We start from the raw sequence: 13,887 nt of genomic DNA, 5'->3' as shown, positions 1-13,887 counted from the left end.
AGGAACAGGCAGTGAAGCCTAGCTACCTCGTGGCTATGTTCTGATATCGAATCTTTTCGCCATTTTACATTTCTTATTACGAACTACTTCTAATGTTTCTTATTTTTGGTGAAGTCAAAAGCTCATCAGGGGGTTACTGACTTAGCCTGATTTCCTTTTATTTTTCTTTCTCTTCCTTAGCGTGTTTCGAGCTAAAGCTTTTTGTTAGTAGGGAACGGTGATCACTTCATATTTTTATGTGTCCTTTTCACTAGGGGGGTACATCTGGACGGACCAGACGAGTCCCCTCCAATAAATGGTCCGGGGTGGAACGAGATTATCGATCAAAAGGGGAACATATATTCCTTCATTAGGGTATCATCCTGGACAGACCGAGCGATGTACTTCCACTTACTAGGGTAGCCTCCTGGACGGACCAGTCGGTCTATTTCTACTAAATGGCCCATGAGTAGAGAGCATATGTCCTCCATAAGAGTAGTCTCCTGGGCGGACCATGCGAGCTACCCCACAATAACCAACCAGTGGGGAGTGGGTAGGACTGACGAATTCACAAAGGGGCATAACCTACCCTTTTCTACTTGCAAAGACTAGACAGAGTGTTTCTATTTTACGTTGTTTGCAAATAGAAAATACCTCAAACGAAACAATTCCTGGAACAACAATGTCCAGGCAACCAACCAATCAGTGGGGAGAAAAACAGGCATGACGGATTACAACGGGGACAAATGTCTGCATTACCTGCCCTTCGCTATCCAAAAAGGAAGACAGAATATTTCTACTCGTCTCAGTTTGTAGACAGGGAAGATCTCAAAGAGCAACAATCGATTATTAATCGATTTCAAACAATCAGTGGGGAGAAAAGTAGGCATGACGGATTACAACGGGGACAAAAGTCTGCATTACCTACCCTTCTCTATCTGCAAAGAGGGACGACGTTCCTATTCGCCGCTGTTTGCAAACAGAGAATGTCTCGTTCTCACAAGAGAACCAATATGTCAAGTAGCCCTCAAAGCTAAATGAACCAATACCAACCAATACAATATCAGTATACAAATACCGATTTCAATACAAACAATCAATCAATCAGGTGGATAGAGCCACCCTACCAATCAGGCGTAAAAACACCCTACTTAATCTTACCCGGACCGGACCATACGGACAGTTCTTCGACTCCTTCCTCCAGCGCCCGATCGTTCTCTTACTCCATGTAGCATTCCTGTGGGTTTCCAGTCAGGACAATAGGTCACTCAAGAGAGGTCCGTTCAGAATTGGTGAAGTTCTGTCGATCGGCAGCCGGGCTAGGGCCCTCTCAAGGCAGGCATACCCCGATCATTTTAGACGTTCACTTTTTCGTCTGGATCTCTCTTACCGAACCCTATGTCACTGATGGACCCCGCGTTGGGACGCCAATTGTGGAAAGTGAGCCCATAATTCTAACGATGCCCAGGCTGCTGGCGCAAACCGCCTCTCAGTTCCCATTCTGAATAATTATCAAATAAAGAGACGGGCGCTGGGAGCAGGAATCAAGAACAGAGTTTATTTCTCATGAGGAGAGCATGTCATTTCGGACACGAAACACAGTGTCTTTCGGGAGGTGCTCTAACAAGTGAGCGTGAGACTCCGGCTTTTATACATTTGCAGAACATTTGATGATACAATCAGGTCAATGTGTCGCAAAAGGGAAACATTCCTATAATCCTCGTGATGATCCTATTCCACATACATTCACAATGGGGACCCTTGACCTGCTGATAAGAGGGGAGGGCAATCATGCAGCTGAGTGTGTCGTAGGATGTGTGCGCCTGATCATGGCCCAGGGGGTGGGGTGGCTAGGCATACAATAAGGGCAGTAAATGGTATCTCCTGGCTTAGGCGATGGCCTCGGACATGTGTGGTCAGCCAGACTCGGGGGAAGGGGTCATCAAAGGAGTGGTATTCATGCCTGCGTGGACAATCGAGCGCGGAGGGAGGGCTCGTCAATAGAGGGGCATTCATGGAAGGGAAGGAGGTGCTGGTCAGGCGCGGCCGTGACTCTCAAGGACAAGGCTTTGCGGAAGAAGAGGGTTTATGACTTGTTCATGTGAGGAGAAGGAGGGGGTCAGGGTGCGTGCAGGGCTAGAGTCGCGCAGAGAGAGAGAGAGAGAGAGAGATCTTATGACCTGTACATGAGAGAACAGGGGCAGCCAGATACAACTGGGGGGGGGGGGGGGGGGGGGCTATGTCAGCTGAGGCGGAGGATGCTTCTTCAAGAAGGAAATGGGGAGGGCCTGGGTCAAGCAGGAGGGTTACCTTTCACATCAGGATCGCGTAGAGGGAGCGGGTTTCATGGCCTATACATGAGAGAGGGGGTGCAAGATACGCGCAGGAGGGAAGCTGGGGAGTCTAATGGGTAAAAAGGGCCATGGTGCCTAGAATGGCCGTACATATGCATAGGGGTACGGGTTCTTACTGGCAGGGTGATACGGTCAATAATTTACAGTATCCATGGTGCTCACAAGGAGAGGAGTGGGAGAAGAGGGGGAATGAATGCTGTCTATGTACATCGAATTTGTCAGATTTCACAGCGTCCAGAGCGCACTTTATGGAAGCGTTGGAGATCAGCTTCCCCTCCTGTATTAGCATCTCAGCCCCTTCCTTATATTGATCAGGCAGGTGTTGCAGAAGTGTTTCTAGGGTATCGTAGTGCGCCCTGTCATAACGCGCCAGGAGCGCTTGTGTGTTTGAGATGCGCCATATGTTAGCTGCCTGCGCTGCTACCCTCTTCCCCGAAGCCTCAAAGACTTTGGATTCTTTGTCTGGGGGAGGAGCATCACCCGTAGTCTGAGAATTGGCCCTCTTCCGGGCATTCGAGACGACCAGGGAGTCCAGAGGCAACTGTCCTCTAATGTAAGTTGGATCAGTAGGCGCCGCCTTGTACTTTTTGTCAATCCTCGGGTTGATGACTCTAGCCCTGGTGGGTTCTTTGAAGACCTCAGCAGCGTGCTTCAAAACGCCTTTCAGCATTGGCAGAGTTTTCACAGTCTTTTCAGACACAGAAAAGGTGTCAAAGAGGAAATCCACGTCCACAGGGTCAGCGTGCAGCTGGACATTGTGATTGGCTGCTGTCCGCTCAATGAGGGCATTGAAAGCCGCAGAGTCTTCAGTAGGTGAAGTTTTAGCAGAGAAGAGCTGAGGGTCTTGTCCTGAATGTGGATCCCCAGGCTCACCACGGGCAGACCAGGGTTCAGTGACATCCTCTGGGTCAGTGTAGACTGGATAGCTATATTCATCCTCGTCATCACCCTCACCAGCGTCCACAACTGAGTAAGTGGGCGAGATCTCGTGACCTGGTGGTGAAATGGGTTCCACCAAGGCTGGGGTACCAGCAGAGTCCATTTTCCACTTTGGGGGGATTTTGTAAGACTCCAATTGGGGTTCTGGGGTGATTTTCCTCTTCAGGAGGGAAAGCCTGCCCGTTTCGGCGTCGATGAAATGTTCCTGACGCTCCTCCTCCGAAAGTTGTAGAGGCCGTGGGCCATGGACCACTAACGATGCCTTCGGCGTCGAAGATACCTTCTCGGGCACGCCGGCCCCCATTTTAGCAGCGAAAGCCTTCGGCGCCGTCTTAGGCGGCAAGGTAAAGATGATCGGCGTGGACGCCTTTGCCGGTTTCTCCAGAGGCTTGGCAGGCGGAGGGTCCTTCGGCTCGACCGGCGCGGTGCCATCCCTAATGCGCTGCAGGGACTCGGTGACCTTTTCTGTGAACGCGGCAGATGGACGTGCCGGTTCGACGGAGTCCTTCTGGGATGGTTTTGGAGCGGAGTCCTTCAAGGCCACTTTCGGAGTCGACACATTCGACGCGGCCCCCTTGGCCTTGTCGTGTGGAAGCGTGGCAGAGAGGACCTTCGGGTCATCGGGCTGCTTCTTCGGGTCTGCAAGAGACTTCTTGGGGTCGTCGCCAGTTTTCTGGTGGTCGACCCGACCCTTGCCGGAGTCGACCGTCTTCGGCGCCGATGCGACCGGGTCCTTCACCTTAGTCTTCGACGTAGTAGCCTTCGGCTTGGCCATTTTGACTTGGCCTTTCGGCTCGGCGGCCATCTTAGGTTTCTTCGGCGCCGAGGCCTCCGAAGCCTTCGATCCGACCAATGCGATGCGCACTTTCGGTTTCGATATCTGCCCCTGCGCAGTATCTGGTGTCGAGACCGTAGATTTCACCTTCGGTTTCATTTTCACCGGGAGTGAAATCGGTACCCATGTCCGTGGCCGGGCCTGCAGGCGGGGCCGAGGAACTCAAATCAAGGTCTTGGGTAAGGCCTGAAGGCGATCCTTCGACCTGGGCCTTATTGATTGGCACGGCCCCAGAGTCAGTCTGAGGAAGCTCCTCGTCCGAGCTATCCTCCATGGCCCCTAGGGCCCCGTCGTCGTCTCCTACCTCCTCGACGACTTCCTCGCTTTCGAAAGCCTCGGCCTCAGCGTCGTAGTCTTCCTCGACATCCGGCGCGGGGTTAGATTCTGAGACGTCCTGGACATCTTCACCCTCGACCTCCCCAGCATCGAAAATGTCCGTAGGCGCCGGTGCAGATTGCTGGGCCTCCAGGGGCGCAGCTCGACGGAGCTTGAGTGTCTTCTTGGACCGGAATCTCGAACAGGCCATACACTTGGCCTCATCGTGGTCCGGCGACAGGCACTTGTTGCACACCGGGTGGACGTCGATGTGTGGGTACTTGGAGTTACACACCGGACATCTTTTGAATGGACTTCGTTCCATGATGGATGGTCGATGAGTCTGGAGTGTCGACAAGGCCCTCCGCGACAAAAGCACACGGAAGTACAGAGCTCGGCTCGGAGCCGAGGAAGTTGCTAAGCCGAATGCAAGACAATACCGACGTAAGACTAAAGACCTTTTGGTCTCAAAGAAAGTTAAACGTTATTTCTCTATCGATTCCGACAAGAGGGAACCAAAGACATCCGAACCCAATGGCGGAAAAAAACTATCTGGGGATGGAGTCGATGCCCATGCGCACTGTAGTCTAGGGGAGGAGCCACCTATCTCGTGATACTTCGAAGACTCTTCCAGGACAACAATGTGCAATCATCCGGACCCAACACTAGGCGGCGATCTATGCACAGATATGAATTCAGCAGCCCACATGCCTCGAACTGGAGGGCTTCCAAATCCTTCCTTGGCCATGTGAATAATGTTCAAAGTAAAAGTCTATTCTCTGTAGTAACACACAGATACACACACCACACCCACCAGTGTTCGTCACAGCGCTGATTTATGCCTCCAGGTCGAGGAAAACCTCGTCTAGCCAAAGCATGCGTAGGGACAAGGACCATCCTTTCCTACCCCTCACAAAAAGAACACAGGTGTACACATCGTTGTCACCAAGCAGCAAGCAGAATTTATTGTAGGCTGCTCTGTGTTTCTTCTCACCCTTCTGTTACTCCCCAGGGTGGCAGGGCGTCGCCAGTCTGGCCCCTTAACACCAGCCGTCCCTGCTTTAAATTACTGGCCTTCATTTTTACATAAATTGGGGAAACTTTATCCATAGCAAGCAAGAATAATCAGTGAGTTAATGATCGCCACTGACAACTACGGTAATCTGCAACTCAAGAGTAAGAATCTTAGCAAGAGCAATTCAGCATTCGTAAATCCAAGGTTGGCAAAACATTATTAAGTTTGATAGTAGATCCAGTTATTTACAGCAGTTAGCAAGGGCTAAAGTCCAGTAGAAATCATTTTAAACCAGAAAAGCAAGTTATCGTTATGGGCTGGTTTGGAGTCACCCATTGCTTCATGCTTAATTTGATAAAGCTAGCCTACATCAGAATTCACCCAGGATCACATAACCGGTTCAAGAAGTCAAGCAGAAATTGTAATTTAATTCCCAGGTCCATTTTCCTCCTATAATGAATTCTTTCTATTTGTAGGAACTCTACCTTCATTGCTTGAGTGGACTCCAGGGACATGTTGACCATCAGGCTGAGCAGCGCCAACAATGTGTTCGAGCAGTCAGTGTCATTGCTTGTCAGCTGGCATTCATCCTGTTCAAGAGAGGAAAAGGCTTGTGTTAACTACAATAATGGCACAAAGCGAGCGACGCCACACGCTGCTACAGTGCAGTTTTTTCTGCTGCTCCTGGAGGAGTTAGCAGAGATCTCAATGTGGAGTACTCTACACAAGCAGGGGCGGCTGGTGACATTTGAAAGTGGGGGGGCGCAAACTGATTTGCATACTGCACCATAGCGAGCGACCACAGCGAGCAAGCCCGAACCTCATAAGGGAGTTACCCCCCCGAGAAAATTTTGAAAAAAGAGAAGAAAAATCTGGCATTTTCAAGCAAATTTGAGAAAGCAGGAAGGTTAATAAGGCATTTGTGAAAGTGCAGTTATTACATTAATAGATGGCATAACATAGGTAGCTGCTTATTCAGTATAACCACAGAGCTTCATACATTCCGTCCTATTACGCTCAGGTGCTGAATTCAGACTATAAGACTTTCATGAAAATCTCACCTCTAAGAGTAGAAGAAGTTGCACAGCAGTTGGGAAACAGCCTTCACAAAGCATTGGGAACCACTCTTTACCTTTACCACGTTTACATTAGAATGCATTCAGTGTGATAATTAAGGGAGCAGAGCGCATGGAAAACCTATTTAGTGATGGGCCGAGCAAAACACAACGAACAAATGAACTTCTTTCATCTCCTTTATTTCAAACCATTTAAAACTGCTATGATCCTGCTAGGTGGTGAGGGAGGCACCAGGAAGGAGATATTTTAAATACCTGCATCAGTTGTATTACACCCCTGTGCAGCTGTTGAAATTTAGACTGAGGGAGGATGCAAGATTCACTAGGAATGGGCAGGATGGGGCTAACTTTATGCAACTGGTATAGGAATGTGCTGTTATATTTGTTTTTTGGCAGCAAGTTGTAAAGGTGCTCACTGAAATAATACTTGAAAGGATTGAATGTACACCCAAACTGTGTCTGCTCGGGCTGGTAAAAAAGATTAAACCATGCAATAGACGTATTGTTGCCATATCTACTCTGTTTGCTAAACGTGCTGTCGCAATGCATTGGGTGCCATGTAGGGCCCTACATTAATGAAGTGGATTCGAGATCTTGTGGACTGCAAAGAACAAACAAATGTATATGCAGAGGAGCTACCTGCAACTTCCAGGCCTAAAGATTTTTGGGCGCCACTGACCATATACCTGTTGGAAAACCCGCCCTTGCTATAATTGCTTAGGAATAATTGGTTTGATGTGCTGAATGATTTAGATGTAAGACCTATTGAGCTACTGGAGGCTGCACTTTATTGCATAAAGTGTGATCATGTTACATATGCTCTGCCTGTTGGGTGTTCTGGGATGGGTTGGGGGAGAGATGTGGAATTGTTTAACAAAAAAAGTAAAATGTCTGCATTCTTTTTTGTAAATCTCCTGTTATGCAGGGTGGGCCCCTTGGCACGTTGCTGGAAGTATCATGAAATGCAATAAATATTTTTTTAAGTATATATAACTCTAAGATAGTTTCTCCCTTCTCTGGAAAAGCCTTGAGGGTGTTCCAGATCCATTACGGCTAGAGCTGTGATTGTTGATGGTTTACAGAAGATTAGTATTGACAGAACATATCTTAATGATTAATGTTGTAATTAATTACATAAAATGTGAAATATAACAAGTGAAATATATTTGTGTTATACCTGCTTGACTCACACCTCTTGTAGATCGTCTCCCAACAATGTACAGCGTTCTGGTCTTTCACCTATATAAATACCACTACATACATACACTGAATAATTCAACCCCCTCAATTAGGGTTAACGTGAAGATACTGTATTAATACTGTATCTGGTAAGTGCCTAGTTCAAGAGCTAGAAAGGACAGTAATGCTGAGTGGTAGTGACACATATTTAGAAGAGCGGCAATTAGAACTGCATGACGGTCTACGAAATGGTGCTTGAGACAGTTTGTTCACCAATGTGGGGCAAGCAAAAGTTTAAAAGAAATTGTTGCAGAAATGTTTTCAGATATGCAGAATAAGTAATGATAGATGCTTCTCTCGTTAAAGATGGCCAATACTCTTTATGCTTCAATGTCTATATTTACATGCTTCATGCCTTTTCTCGCCGTGGGGCAGATTCTCATACTTTTATGCACAAAAAAAATATGTGATCTTAAATCCTACTCAATCACAAAATCTGGGTTTGTAACATTTTACAATTTTTTAAAGCACACTTACAGTGGTGTAAAATCCATGTGTCAAATTTTCCAGCAACAAAAATTAAGGTAATGTGGAAGAGCAGGGGCCATTTCAGACTAGACTAGAAGTACTCAAATATCCACAACTTTCACATTTGTTTGGGATTTTATAGGGTGTCAACATATTTTTCTGATTGCTATTTTCTGTCTTAATTTGTTTTGCTGTCTATATTTCGTGTCTTTATTTTTGCATAGAGCGACGTGCCCTGAGACCTACACGAATTGTTTGTCACTTAGAAATCACTGGAAATATCTTTGAAGTAATGCAAATCTCCAAATCACTAAAAAGCACGAAGAATCGCACAATATGAGATGAGGGCCAGGAGGCCCAGACACCCGGACTGAAATCAACCTATTTCCTTGAATATAAATTAACTTCTGAACACAAAAATTGTATGAAAAAGCATATTTGTTCTGAAAGAATGTAAATAACCAGCCAACAAAAAAAAATGTGTTGCCCAGCCCGTCTCTTCTCACAGCCAGCAACTGGTCGGAAATTCGGAATATGAACGAAATACTTAGTCCGGGTTACACAAAAAATACACGACCAAATGTACATCAAATATGCAGATAGACCAATGTTAAGAGGGCCACCAGACCCAGCGAGGTTAAAAATTCAACTGATACATTCCATTGATCATCTTGTATTATTAATGCACAACAGTGCCCATGGAAATTCCACTGCCATCACGGAAGATGGCTGACTTTGCTAATGCAGGAGCCTCAACGCGACGGTAGGCCGAGTGAGCGGAGCACTGTGTGCGCACCACTGAGATGCAGGATGTGAAGGCTGGGAAACCGAGGCAGATGACATAGGTGGGGATGGGGAAGATGCAGAGCGTGTGTGTTCAGTGTGTCCCACCAGAGAGTGGAGGGACAGAGAGCAAATGGCCTTCTAATCTTGCAAGCACACAATGGGATAAGATTATCATTTGATTGCCTCTGCATGGTATGCGCAAAAGGATTCTTGATGATCAATACCTTTCGTTGCACAAGTCAGCACTGCACAGAATGTCGTGAGTGATGTCGGTGGCGGTGAGGCGCCTCAGGGAGTCAGTCAATGTGACACGGACACAGTCTCTGCTGCGCACGAGGTGTGGCGAGCTCCAGGGACTAAGCACGCTACAACAAGAACCGACGTCACAGCAGCCAGCGCACGCATCCCGGCGAAATGGCCAATCACTGCATGGCTTGTGACATGAAGTCACACAGTGATTGGCCATAACAATGCGGCTGAGGCAGTGTATGCCACCCCCACGCGCGGCATCCAATGATGGATGCTGCGCGGTGGACCAGCCAATCCTGGCGCTGCATGCAGCGCCAGGATTGGCTAGGGGGGCACATTTGCTGCTCGCCCAGTCGCCCTATGTAAACCCTGGGGGCTGTGGCCGGCTAAACCAGCTCCCCCTGGTCCCGCTCTCTCTAAGGGAAACCTACAGTGCGCATGCTCGGACAAGTCTGACACCAAATCGCACTTGCGCACTACGGTCAGCTGCAGCCTGAGTGTGTGTACTGTCTGTCACTCAAGCTGCAGCAGGCTGAGGCCACCCCCTGCGCACTCCGAAATCGCCGGGTGTGTCCCGGATTTCCGGAGGCGGTCAGGCGGATTGTAATTTAAATATTAGGATTGCTAATGCGCGATGCACATTGACGATGCGATGCCGACGGTCGGTCCATGTGGCTGGTGGGGCTATGCCCCAATGCCCCAATAGACGCACTGCGGCTGTACACAAGGTGAGCTTACACTAGAAGAGAAGATGCTGACGATAACAGTGGACTGCACCGCAGCACACTTGTGGTGTTTTGTAAAACCCTACACAGCGCACGTTGGCAGCAAACAATGAATTCATGGAAAAAGGTACCTGAAATTACTAAAGTGTGTACATTTTGGGCTTCCCTTCTGTATTCTTCATTGAACTGTGTGGAAAAAAATGCTAACTGTATGTGATTTATTAAGTTCTGCAGTAGTTGGTTTTGCTAAGAAATAACAGATCACAAATTCTTTTTCTGCAGGCATTTTCCCTACATATGTAAGTGACCATTCGAAAACGTTTTTAACTCATATTTAGCGAGAAAACAAGTCTACAAGTGGGGTTAAATGGTAATATTTCACAGCAAAAAAGTATTCATGTCAGGCCCACCTCTATGGGGCACTGATGACATCAGTGGTACTAGCAGCAGCGCACATAAGTGCTGCTATTAATAGCGACTTGGGCAAGTTTCACACTAGTACCGACAGTGACATAGGCCACAGTGACAGTAGTACGGATAGTACCTGGTGCTGGTGACCGTTACTGGTGGTGAATGGGTCACTGGTGACATAGACACTTACAATGTCTGGGGCACGAATAACACTACCACTGACACACTAAGGATACTGGATGGACTGGGATACTAGTAAGAGTGCATCAGAGCACTGGTGGCACTAGCATGAAAATGAATGGGCACTAATGACACAACCACTATCAGTATCGTAGGCTCTGGTGGGTTCAACGTTGATGGTGACTGGGCTACTAGTGACACTAGACCTGAGAGTGACTTGGGAACTGGTGTCACCAGCAGCGATTGGGACTACCAGCAGCGATGGCACTAGCAATGGCTCACACTTACACTAATGGTTATGGAGTGCAAGCACTGCGAGCTCAGATCATAAATGTAATGCTGGTGACATTAGAACGGATGGTGACAGAGAGCATTGCTGACACCAAGACTCCCTAGGCTAGAAAGCACTACTGGTAAAAGTGCTGATGAGGACTAGGGCACAAGTGGCACCTACACTTATACACTTACAACTGGGGCACTACTGATCAAAGCACTGATATGACAGCGAAATGGTTACATACGTTCAGAGAGGGCTTGGAGCATTGAAGATACTAACACTGACTCCTATAGTGTCGGGACCGCTTATGACACTATCAGTGCAATGGTGACTGGCAGCACTCAGAGAATGGCTTACTAGTTACACAAGCACTAACAATGACTTTAGCACTAGTGAAACTACCACTGACAGTGACTTAGGCACTAGTGAAACTAGCAGATGGTTACTTTGGCACTGACACAGTCTGGGAGCACTGATGACACTGGCAATGACAGTGACTGACGGAGGTGATGCGGCAGCGATGTGATTGGGTGTACTGGTGACACTAGCACTGACTGCGACTGAGGGTGCTGCTGATATTAGTACTCGTGATGACTGAGGGCACTGGAGTCACTCAATGGATGACCTCCATTATCAGCTGTATTCTTGTTTGTGTGTACGTAGATGATCAGACCAGATTTTCGATTGTTTCTTAGAGTGCTGGCCAAAAAGGCCATAGCAGTGCTTTCATGTTGAAATATCCACCTGTCCTGACAGCTAATTTGATGACGTACCAAGAAGAGGTAGTGGGAACCGTTGGCCAATGTAACTCAAGAACATGGTTGTAGGCAAACATCTGCTTATGTTTTGTGGCTAAAGCTGAATACATTGTTACCCTAGGCAAATAAATGTTCGGCCATCTAACAAGGTCAGCAATTAAATTGATTCTTGTGAAAATCCTGGACTTGAGATGTACCAGGCAGAGTTAGCTAAACATATAAATATGATATTTATGAACTTATTTGCATACAGCGATGATTTCTCCTACTCAAAGACAAGAGATTAAAAACATAAACCAGAGGAACATAAACATATTCCTAACATGAAGAGTAAACCCAAATTCGACATCACACTGTGTTGCTGTTCTTGGCGTTCAGACCAACTGAGAAAGGAAATTCCATAGCTCCATTAGCGTAAGATGGCTGCTAATGTGCAACAAGCCTTAATGGAGTCAGGAGTAGTTTGATTTTCCTGGTTAGCAGGGAGTGGCGTATTTACATCTTCTAATGCAGATAAAGGCAGATTGCAGGTCATATCTTTACAATGGGGAAGGTCAGTCGCATGGAACCAAGTGCCCAGGAATTAGCAAGACTAACCCGAGCCATTGCGATCCGCCTTAAAGTTGTAAGTAGTGGGTTAATTGTTCCGTAAAATGTGTCTACAGGACCCAAGGTTAGAGCTTTTGGATGAACAGGCTAAGCAAAGGTTCTGCTCTGCCAGGGCAGCTCCAGCTGCAGCAGTCCAGCACGCTCAATAAACACACACTGTTGACTGAAGCCGACATCAGAGAAACTGAATTACGAGATGTCATGGACAGGAAATTACACCGATTGGCTGTTGTTTCAGATCAAAGGCATCTTGTTAAAGGTGATGGAAGAGGTAAACGGGGACACTGGGGAGAATGAAAAGGGAAAAGACAGAGGAGATTTGAAGAAAATTAACTGATGGAGACATATAAAAGGAGTTTTTCGGAGGTTCACAAGTCAGGGAAGAGCTGATCCAAGTTTGCACAAAATTAAAAATACCAAATCTATGTCCTAGCGGGGACAAGGAAAGCAGGTTAAGCTTCCTTTCGCCATATTGTTTCTTTTTTACCCTGAAATGCCATTCACTATTAATACCGAAAGTAGTGGTTGTCTGGGAGAAAATTCTAAATGGTCAGGGGGATACCTCCTTATGTAAACCAGAAAGAGGACAGATCTCTGGAACCTAAGAAATAGAGGGGTGAGGACAGAAGGTTAGGAAGAGGCAGGCAGATCTGCTCTTGCGCTGTCGGGGCAGCAGCTGATCAAGCACGGTCTCTCACCCTCGCATGTGCAGAGTGACAATTCTTATTACAATAACATTTTGCACATCTCTATTAAAAAAACAAACATCCACCATAGCACAAGATGCTGTGTTCCATAACACCATAACCGCAGTTCTGTGGTCAACCCGCAGGACATGAAAATACTTCCCACATAATCCCAAAACAAATACAAAACCCTTCGAACCACACACCCTATATGGTGTAGCTTGCTATCCATGTGGGTAAGGGCTTGAACATACCACATAAGGGTAATAAGCATGATAGAAATAGTAAAAGACATTACTCACCAAAGCCCCAAGGCACGCCTTCCAGAGATCTTCAGAGTCGGACATCTGCAGACGGATAGCGGCATCCAGACTCAGGCTTAGCATAACTGCTATGCATTCAGGCACAACAGCAGCGGTCCCCATTTTCATATTTTCCTTAAAGAAAATTTAAGAGGAATTAAATCAATATTGGTAGAGCGCACTCATGCTAGTAAGTCACTGGCAAAGTGCATCAACTCAGAGCGTCACTGAGGCTGCCAGAGGGCCGGGTTTGCACATAGTAACCACCATGCCACGCGTGACATGCAATGGTGCTCTCAAAGTAGCTGCCAAATGATTTAATCAAAAAAGAACTGACCTGGTCTCGATTTTGTATTGCTGCTCTTTATTTATGCAGACTCTGTGCCTTGATACATTTATTCTTAGGGACTGACGTTTTTTATCATCATTGGTTTACATCATATGGTTTTAAACATTTGTAACTTTCAAAATGTCCAAGCTTGACACACTACAAGACATTTAAAAATGATAAACAATTTTCAACAAACAATATATACACCAAGATGTGCGACTAAACGATTACAAACAATTCAATACAGTCAAAAAACATACATAACGAAAGTACACCAGTACTTTTTATCATAACAGTCCTTTCTAATGTATATTAATGTCTGTGTGTTAGGACTATTCTCACAAGGGACGGTC

The 13,887-nt window shown here is 46.8% G+C and overlaps 1 protein-coding gene across 3 annotated transcripts in view; it reads right to left on the bottom strand.

Annotated features, from left to right (window-relative positions):
- The window catches only part of TTC12 (tetratricopeptide repeat domain 12), a 377,867-nt gene that overhangs the window by 92,276 nt on the left and 271,704 nt on the right, over positions 1-13,887 (bottom strand). For all 3 annotated transcript variants that reach the window (XM_086957373.1, XM_086957375.1, XM_086957374.1), the window contains 2 exons: positions 13,204-13,338; positions 5,923-6,027 (listed from right to left, as the gene is read on the bottom strand). In XM_086957373.1, coding sequence (XP_086813499.1) covers positions 5,923-6,027; positions 13,204-13,338 — 240 coding nt within the window. The remainder of the gene's footprint in view (positions 1-5,922; positions 6,028-13,203; positions 13,339-13,887) is intronic.

This window comes from Lissotriton vulgaris, chromosome 2_1 (assembly GCF_964263255.1).
Source record: "Lissotriton vulgaris chromosome 2_1, aLisVul1.2, whole genome shotgun sequence".
NCBI lineage: Eukaryota > Metazoa > Chordata > Amphibia > Caudata > Salamandridae > Lissotriton > Lissotriton vulgaris.
Note: the sequence above shows the minus strand (reverse complement) of the source record. Positions and strands in the feature narration are given on the sequence as shown.